Genomic DNA, 10000 nt, shown 5'->3' on the forward strand with positions numbered 1-10000 from the left:
TGTAGGGTGTTTTTATTATCAGTTGTAGAAACTGTTCCGGATGTAAATATAACCATACACTTTATTAAGTTGGGGGAGGAGTTGGAGTGTACCATGATCAGAGTCTAACGGGGGTCTCTTCTCAGAACACCTCTCTCACAGATGGAGGTCCCAGCTCTCCCAGCTCCATGATGAACCAGTACAGAGAGGAGGAAGAGGAGGAGCTCTTCATCACCATAGACCATCCAGAGAGTCATGTGACCGCTATTGAGACCTTCATCACCTACAGGGTGATGACCAAGGTGAGGGGGGCTGTGAGGAGGGGGGGGAGTGAAGGACTGAGTGAGTAAAGGAGTGAGTGAAGGAGTAAAGGAGGTAAAGAAATGTCCTCTGTCTCTCAGACGTCCCGCAGTGACTTCGACTGCAGTGAGTTTGAAGTGAGGCGGAGATATCAGGACTTCCTCTGGCTGAGGAGCACTTTGGAGGAGAATCATCCTACACTCATAGTGCATGTAGGTCACACACACACACACACACACACACACACACACACACACACACACACACACACACTTCCTCGTATGTTTCCTGTCAGAGGATTGTTGGTGCAACTTTAACATGATATTTCTGAATTCAATAGTGTGTGTGTGTGTGTGTGTGTGTGTGTGTGTGTGTGTGTGTGTGTGTGTGTGTGTGTGTGTGTGTGTGTGTGTGTGTGTGTGTGTGTGTGTGTGTGTGTGTGTGTGTGTGTGTGTGTGTGTGTGTGTGTGTGTGTGTGTGTGTGTGTGTGTGTGTGTGTGTATAGCCTCTCCCAGAGAAGTTTGTGATGAAGGGAATGGTGGAGCGCTTCAACGATGACTTCATCGAGACTCGGAGGAGAGCTCTGCAGCGATTCCTCGATAAGATCAGAGACCACCCCCTGCTGAGAGGAAGCCCCTCCCTCAAGGTGTTCCTCACCGCTCAGGTGAGCTGCTGACACGCACTCCAGGTGTACACAAACTACAGAGGCCTGCACTACGAAGCAGGATGTTCTCTTAGCGGCTAACTTCAGGGAGACTCTGGGTTTCCGGTCCTACGAAGCTGGTTCTCTTTTTAGCGGGCTAGATCTCCATGGTAACTGATGCTGAGCGGCTAGCCTGCCCCGGAGCAGGTTAGGTTGCAGGCTAAGAGCTCAACTCAGTGAAAGCACTGCCTGCTGACCAATCAGAGCTCAGTGTGCGGAGTTTAAAGCGATCAAGTCATATTACAGGAGAAAGGAAATACAGAAAAGCTGCCGTTGCAGGAAAGACGGCCGGCAAAAATCAGCGACTGTGTGAACGTGAACATGAATAGAATATCACCTCCCATCTTCAGAGCAATCTGACTATTAGAACATTAGCGTTAAGAAAGCTTACTTAAATATCTGCCACAACATAAGTAACCGGATCAGAGTAACATTAAGTACAGTCCGCGGCATATCACATCATAATGTATCATCTCCTTATCTGAGTCAGCTGAGCCGTATCTGGCCGTGCAACACTCACAGTGTCACACACTGGATGCAGAAGGATTATTTGAAGCAACACATTAAGTTGAGGAAACACTCGAGTCAAATGTAATGAAAGTTAGATGGTGTCTTAGACGGGGCAGTGATATCATAAACCTGTTCATGTACGCATTCAAACACTTGTTCTGTTACCAGCTGTATTCACCTTGCAGGTGCAGCTATGTGGCTTTGATCCTGGATCAAGTGTTTAAGTCATGGATGTTTAAAGTTTAACTTCTTCATGTGTCTAATATTATAGTTGACTTTTCATTCAGGAAGTATGACGCTGCGCTGTCAGTACGCTTCTCCATGTCTGTGATTGGTCGAATGCTCCAGATACCACCCCTTTCATGTGAACGCTCCTAACTAGATAGGACACGGCTGGCTTGAGCGATCCACTTGATAACCCGCGTTGTAGGACCGTTTAGCGAGAGCGGGTATGTTTTGGATTAGGCCAACCGGCTAACTCCAACATATCCAGATTAGGTTGAACCAGCTTCGTAGTACAGGCCTCTGGTGAACACACACACACACACACACACACACACACACACACACACACACACACACACACACACACACACACACACACACACACACACACACACACACACACACACACTCCAGGAGTACACACACATAATATCACCACATGTTATTCAAACACACACACTGAACCCAGTTTGCAGAATATTTTTCAATGTTTCCTCCTTTATTCTCTCTCTCTCTGCTGTTGTTACCGCTGCAGGATGGAAACACCTGGTGAGTTGCAGGTGTTTATCTTCAGCTGGACAGAGGCTAGCAGTTTCCCTCTGCTTCCAGTCTTTATGCTAAGCTAGGCTAGCTCTGTGCTGAATAAGAGGATTCCTCTCACTCAGCAGTAAGTGTATTCTCACTGCTACTTTGATGAAGACTCTTAGTAGAAGGGATGAAGCTGAGCTCCACCAGGAGTCCCAGCTGCTGCCTGAAGCATGTCTTAAAGGTCCCCTATCATGCAAAATGCACTCTCTGATGTCTTTTCTACATCACCATGTGTCCCCGGTGTGTCCCCGGCAGTGTTGGGTGTAACGCGTTAAAAAAGTAACGGAGTTACAATATATTACTTTTTGCTGTAACTAAGTAATGTAACGCATTACTAATGAAATGTGGGTACTATATTACCCGTTACAATGCTCTGTAACGCAGAAATGGAATTATGGATTATAAACAATTGCTTCAAAGCCACAGATACATTATCAACCTATGAATTAACCGATTCAGCCGATTCTCGTTTGAATGCCATTGAACACGTCTTTTGATCAGATTGACAGCTACGGTGAGACGATCTCACGTAAAATCTCCGTAAAGGTACGTGTTGTGATGTCTGTGTTTGCTTCCCCTGTCGCGAGATCGGATCGCTTAGATACTATACTTAAATAATCTGTGGAGTCTCAGCTTTAATCGGATATATTGTATGTGCAGTTTCGATAAGTAATAAGGGTATCTTTATTTTGAATTTTGTGCTAAAGTGTGTCAGCATTTTTTTTTTTTTATGAATAAAACCGCACGTGCCTGCGGTGTGAATATCGCGCATGCGCATATCGCGGTTATCGCCATGACACGGTATATCGTTCAGCCCTAGTCAAACATAATGCGTACAAAGCACAGATGCTTTCACCACGAATGGCTACAAACAGATCTCATATCCCAAGCTTATCAACGAGCTGATGTTGCAGCTGAAATGTTCTCCAGGTCACAAAGTCAACCTCACATGATGATGTGATCCAGTTTTCAAGCACAGTAAATAATCTCTTCCCAGAGTATATGATGGGACCAAGGTGATGATTAGTACATGGTTTTAATAATACTTTTGCTTTTCAATGTTTGCCATCTCAAACCATGAGCTGGTTCAAATCATATCTGCCTTGATTTACAAAATGTTCTCATTTGTTTGATCAGTTTTGAAGCTTTTGTGCTTTTCTTATAGTCCACTTTGGACTATATGAGATATTTCAGGATTGCACTTTTAACTCTCTTGAAATGTTCTCACTTGCTTGGTTTCAAAACATAACAAAGGCCATAATCTGTTCATTGGGACCATCAATGCTATTTCTCATTGCTGCTGCCGGCCACTATTGCTCATGTAAACCTACTGCTGCCCCCCCTGTAATCTCAGAGGCTCCCTGAGTCATGTTGTTCTGGACCCGGGCCTGTACACGGCCACATACTGAACAAACTACAGAGCCCACTCCGTGTCCTGTTAGTGTTTACTTCCTGTCTGCCTTGTTCTGGTGAATTATCTGACGTCCAGCGCTCCGTCTTTTAACCTCTTTTCCTTTCTCTTTCTGGATCCTCCTTAGCAACCTTCATTATAGTCCTTGACAGCGGTCTGTACTAGGGCTGCACGATATTGAAAAAAACTGACATTGCGATATTCTTTTCCCCTGCGATATATATTGCGTTTTAACCGGATGAAGGATTTTACTCACGGACTTCTGGATCTTAACTGGTCGACTCATCAAACCTTAAGTCATGATCTAACAGGTCATGATCATGCAGGTTGCTTACCCTCAAATAAGGGGGTTCATCTGTGAATGAAGAAGAGTGGGGTCCAGAAGGGATCCAAGAGATGAAACGTATTACATTAAACTATAGGAAGCTTCATTATCACATTAGGGAATTCACATACGTGACCAAATAGGTCATTTCACTTTTTATTCCACAATTAAAACCTTTTTGTGCAAATAGCAGCAAAGTAGTGGACATCTTTTAAACAATATTATCAAAATAAAATGAAGAACAGCTATACACCAGCTCCTTTATGCCGTTTGAACCTTTCTCATATGGAGTAACACCGGCAAAGGCATCTGAAATAGTTGTTTGCTGTGCATGTAGACTCAGACTCCACTCAAGAGCCCCTGACATGAGAGCCGCGCAAGTTTTCCTTTTGTAGCAAGCAGCTAAATAATTGTAAGATGACGTGTTTGAGTTAATTTACTTACTTAATATCGAACGCCCTAAAAAAAAAAATCGCACGTCCTTGCGATGTGAATATCGCGGTTATCGCCATGACACGGTATATCGTTCAGCACTAGTCTGTACTGTTTTAACAACGAGTCACATGTTAAGCATTTACAATCAGAATGGAGTATTCAACCAAGCCGTGTAATACAAGTTGTGAGTGGCCTTAATGGCCTACGCAGTTGTTATGCTGAAACACATTGCCCTTCACTGGATGTATAATGAGCTGCACTAAATTAACTAATTTAAAATACCTAGCCATTCTTTTGCGGTTATTTTGGTGAAAGTAACTAAAAAGTAACTAAAGTAACTCATTACATTTCAGAGACAGTAATATTGTAATGTAACTTATTACTTTCAAAAGAGAGTAATAAGTCATATATTACATTTTGGAAGTAACTTGCCCAACACTGGTCCCCGGTGTGTCCCCCGTGTGTCCCCGGTGCGTCCCGGTGTGTCCCTGTGTGTCCCCGGTGTGTCCCTGTGTGTCCCCGGTGTGTCCCCTGTGTGTCCCCGGTGTGTCAGGAGACTCACAAAGAGTCAAGAAATAAACCCCTCTCTCTTCTCCTCCGTACCCACATCTCTAAAAACAGGGAACAACGGAGCTGATCCAGATTTGCTGCGTCATGACCACATTACTAAAATGTGGGCGGGCTTTAAACCCACGGGCCAATCAGAAACGTTGCTGTCAGAAACAATGAGACGTGTTCTGGAGTAATATGGTCTGTGTTTACATTAGCATGCTAACACTCAGAGCTAACCTGTACTGGAGAGAGTGTGTGTGAAGAAGCAGGAAATCAAAAGGAAGTCACCTTGTGGTAAACCTGAGAGAGAGAGAGAGTTTGAGCTCCATCCTGTTTCAGAGAGGATCCTTGATGTGGTTTGGAACACGATGTGGAGTTCTCCTGATGAGATCTACTCTCTCTCTGAAGCTACTGACCCAGAGTCAGCTCTTTAGGAACAGCTGGAAGAGAGGGGGGGGGGGCTACAAGGATCTGTTTGGGGTTTGGAGCAGGACACTTCAGAGACATGTCCTTAGTAACAGCTGGAAGAGAGGGGGGGGGGCTACAAGGATCTGTTTGGGGTTTGGAGCAGGACACTTCAGAGACATGTCCTTAGTAACAGTTGGAAGAGAGAGGGGGGGGGGCTACAAGGATCTGTTTGGGGTTTGGAGCAGGACACTTCAGAGACATGTCCTTAGTAACAGCTGGAAGAGAGGGGGGGGGCTACAAGGATCTGTTTGGGGTTTGGAGCAGGACACTTCAGAGACATGTCCTTAGTAACAGCTGGAAGAGAGGGGGGGGGCTACAAGGATCTGTTTGGGGTTTGGAGCAGGACACTTCAGAGACATGTCCTTAGTAACAGCTGGAAGAGAGGGGGGGGGGGCTACAAGGATCTGTTTGGGGTTTGGAGCAGGACACTTCAGAGACATGTCCTTAGTAACAGCTGGAAGAGAGGGGGGGGGGCTACAAGGATCTGTTTGGGGTTTGGAGCAGGACACTTCAGAGTCATGTCCTTAGTAACAGCTGGAAGAGAGGGGGGGGGGCTACAAGGATCTGTTTGGGGTTTGGAGCAGGACACTTCAGAGACATGTCCTTAGTAACAGCTGGAAGAGAGGGGGGGGGGCTACAAGGATCTGTTTGGGGTTTGGAGCAGGACACTTCAGAGACATGTCCTTAGTAACAGCTGGAAGAGAGGGGGGGGGCTACAAGGATCTGTTTGGGGTTTGGAGCAGGACACTTCAGAGACATGTCCTTAGTAACAGCTGGAAGAGAGGGGGGGGGGCTACAAGGATCTGTTTGGGGTTTGGAGCAGGACACTTCAGAGACATGTCCTTAGTAACAGCTGGAAGAGAGGGGGGGGGGCTACAAGGATCTGTTTGGGGTTTGGAGCAGGACACTTCAGAGACATGTCCTTAGTAACAGCTGGAAGAGAGAGGGGGGGGGGGGGTTTGGAGCAGGACACTTCAGAGACATGTCCTTAGTAACAGCTGGAAGAGAGAGGGGGGGGGGGGGTTTGGAGCAGGACACTTCAGAGACATGTCCTTATATCTGAGACCTATAATATATGCCTACAAATAGTATAATAGGAGACCTCTAATGTCTGTGGCCCCCCAGGACCTGGCGCCCCACAGGAAGCAGACCCCCTCCCTCCTCTCCCGCTGGGGGGGCACAGTGAAGATGCTCTCTCAGTCTCTGAGGGGGGTCAGGAGCCGACCGGAGGAGTTCTCTCTGATGCAGGACTACGTGGAGCAGCTCAGCAGCAAGATCTGCTCCGTGGACAAAGTGAGCCAGAGGATCGTCCGGGAGCAGAGAGGTAGTGCTGGGGGGGCGGGGAGACACCTGGGGGGGCGGGGACACCTGGGGGGTTAAATACGTCATACTGGGGGGACAAAGTGAGCCAGAGGATCGTCAGGGAGCAGAGAGGTACTCAGAATAATAATAATAATAATAATAATAGTATATTATACACCTGGGGGGATAATACTGGGGGATACTTCAGAGCAGAGGTGTGGACTCGAGTCACATGACTTGGGCTCGAGTCAGACTCGAGTCCAAGTCATGTGACTCGAGTCATCAAATTGATGACTCGAGTCATCAATTTGATGACTTGAGACTCGACTTGACAAAATCACAAAACACTTGCGACTCGACTTGGACTTGAACACCAATGACTCGGGACTTGACTTGGACTTGAGCCTTCTGACTTGAGGTGACTTGATCATTTAATTCAGGGGTCTCCAACACGCCGATCGCGAGCTGCAGTTAGAATAGCAGACTCCCGTCGGGGAGAGCAGAATCTCCAGCCGCTTCTACTCTTGCTGAGAATCCTTGCAGGCAGGGGCGGGACTTTATTTAGCTGGGCCACCATGCGGCCAATCATATGCGAGGACACACTAGGATCATACCATTAGGTGAAAGAAGGGTGGGGGGCACAGCAGGTGTAGTGGTACAGGCCAGCTGCACAGAGCGACGGGAGCCGGATTTAAATGCAAGCGCGTCAGAAAAAGTCAAGAAATTAGCAAAAACCTAAAAAAGAAGCAGCGTCTGGCTGCATTTCAGAGATACTGGAGAAAGCAAAGCTGAGTGCAGGATTTGTAAAATGAAAATAACCTTCAGAGCAGGGTTTTTTTTTGGCACTTTGGATTTATTGTCAGAGGTGGGAGAAGTTTAGATTGAGTAAAAGTAACAGAGTGTAGGAATACTCAGTTACAATAAAAAGTCCTGCTTTCAAAATGTTACAAGTAAAAGTACAAAAGTATCAGCATCAAAATATACTTAGTACCACCTGCAGAGGGATCTAGATTCAGGTGTTCCCCATAGAGACGCCTCGCTGAACATTATCCCTTGCATAAAGATAGATGGTGGGTCCCTTATGACGTGTGGTACACAGTGGAAATAAACATTCTGGTCAGATCAACATCAGGGATCTTATACATTAAACTCCTTCTGAATCAAACCGTCACGGTAGCCTTACTGATCCATCTTAAATTAGAAAATAACACGTTACTTTACCAGCAGAGAGAAAATTGATTATTAAATTATTAATGTGACTAATAAAGAGCAGTTTGATTATTAAGTATTATTCTGTTGATCGATGTCATTACATTGGGTGAAAAGCACATAAGGACTTGTTTAAGACTCGTTTTCTCAAAGTTTAGGACTTGGACTTAACTTGAACTTGCCCATCCTGACTTGAGACTTGACTCGGACTTGAGCGCAAAGACTTGAGACTTGACTCGGACTTGCAAAACAATGACTTGGTCCCAACTCTGCTTCATAGTGTGTGTAGTGTGTGTTTCAGAGTGTGTAGTGTGTACTTCAGAGTGTGTGTACTTCAGAGTGTGTGTAGTGTATACTTCAGTGTGTAGTGTGTGCTTCAGAGTGTGTAGTGTGTACTTCAGAGTGTGGGTAGTGTGTACTTCAGAGTGTGTGTACTTCAGTGTGTGTAGTGTGTACTTCAGAGTGTGTGTACTTCAGTGTGTAGTGTGTACTTCAGAGTGTGTGTACTTCAGTGTGTGTAGTGTGTACTTCAGAGTGTGTGTAGTGTGTACTTCAGAGTGTGTGTACTTCAGTGTGTAGTGTGTACTTCAGTGTGTGTAGTGTGTACTTCAGAGTGTGTGTACTTCAGTGTGTAGTGTGTATTTCACAGTGTGTGTACTTCAGTGTGTGTAGTGTGTGTACTTCAGAGTGTGTGTACTTCAGTGTGTAGTGTGTACTTCAGTGTGTGTAGTGTGTACTTCAGAGTGTGTGTAGTGTGTACTTCAGAGTGTGTGTACTTCAGTGTGTGTAGTGTGTACTTCAGAGTGTGTGTACTTCAGTGTGTAGTGTGTACTTCAGAGTGTGTGTAGTGTGTACTTCAGAGTGTGTGTAGTGTGTACTTCATTGTGTAGTGTGTACTTCAGTGTGTGTAGTGTGTACTTCAGAGTGTGTGTACTTCAGTGTGTAGTGTGTACTTCAGAGTGTGTGTACTTCAGTGTGTGTAGTGTGTACATCAGAGTGTGTGTAGTGTGTACTTCAGTGTGTGTAGTGTGTACTTCAGAGTGTGTGTACTTCAGTGTGTAGTGTGTACTTCAGTGTGTGTAGTGTGTACTTCAGAGTGTGTGTAGTGTGTACTTCAGTGTGTGTAGTGTGTACTTCAGAGTGTGTGTACTTCAGTGTGTGTAGTGTGTACTTCAGAGTGTGTGTACTTCAGTGTGTAGTGTGTACTTCAGAGTGTGTGTAGTGTGTACTTCAGAGTGTGTGTAGTGTGTACTTCATTGTGTAGTGTGTACTTCAGTGTGTGTAGTGTGTACTTCAGAGTGTGTGTACTTCAGTGTGTAGTGTGTACTTCAGAGTGTGTGTACTTCAGTGTGTGTAGTGTGTACATCAGAGTGTGTGTAGTGTGTACTTCAGTGTGTGTAGTGTGTACTTCAGAGTGTGTGTACTTCAGTGTGTAGTGTGTACTTCAGTGTGTGTAGTGTGTACTTCAGAGTGTGTGTAGTGTGTACTTCAGTGTGTGTAGTGTGTACTTCAGAGTGTGTGTACTTCAGAGTGTGTGTAGTGTGTACTTCAGAGTGTGTGTACTTCAGAGTGTGTAGTGTGTACTTCAGTGTGTGTAGTGTGTACTTCAGAGTGTGTGTAGTGTGTACTTCAGAGTGTGTGTAGTGTGTACTTCAGAGTTTGTGTACTTCAGTGTGTAGTGTGTACTTCAGAGTGTGTGTACTTCAGTGTGTGTAGTGTGTACTTCAGAGTGTGTGTAGTGTGTACTTCAGAGTGTGTGTACTTCAGTGTGTGTCGTGTGTACTTCAGAGTTTGTGTACTTCAGTGTGTAATGTGTACTTCAGAGTATGTAATGTGTACTTCAGTATGTATTGTCCCCTCAGAGTACGTGGAGGAGCTGCAGCAGTACAGCGCCCCCTACAGTCAGTGGGGGGGGTTGGAGGAGGCGTTGCAGCGCCCCCTGCTGGACGTCTCTCTCTGTGTACAGATCTGCAGCTCAGAGACTCAGAGCTGC

General features: G+C 45.7%; 1 protein-coding gene across 3 annotated transcripts in view; it reads left to right on the forward strand.

The window, feature by feature from the left end:
• snx7 (sorting nexin 7) overlaps positions 1–10000 on the forward strand; it is a 14969-nt gene that overhangs the window by 749 nt on the left and 4220 nt on the right. For all 3 annotated transcript variants that reach the window (XR_013804384.1, XM_079661655.1, XM_079661656.1), the window contains exons 2-6: positions 126–281; positions 381–491; positions 785–943; positions 6622–6820; positions 9870–10000. The exon at positions 9870–10000 is cut by the window's right edge and continues 69 nt beyond it. Coding sequence is in view for 2 of the 3 variants with exons in the window: in XM_079661655.1 (XP_079517781.1) it covers positions 126–281; positions 381–491; positions 785–943; positions 6622–6820; positions 9870–10000 (756 nt within the window). In the remaining variant the exon portion in view is untranslated. The remainder of the gene's footprint in view (positions 1–125; positions 282–380; positions 492–784; positions 944–6621; positions 6821–9869) is intronic.

This window comes from Notothenia rossii (genome assembly GCF_949606895.1).
Source record: "Notothenia rossii genome assembly, chromosome: 12".
NCBI classification, from domain to species: Eukaryota; Metazoa; Chordata; class Actinopteri; order Perciformes; family Nototheniidae; genus Notothenia; species Notothenia rossii.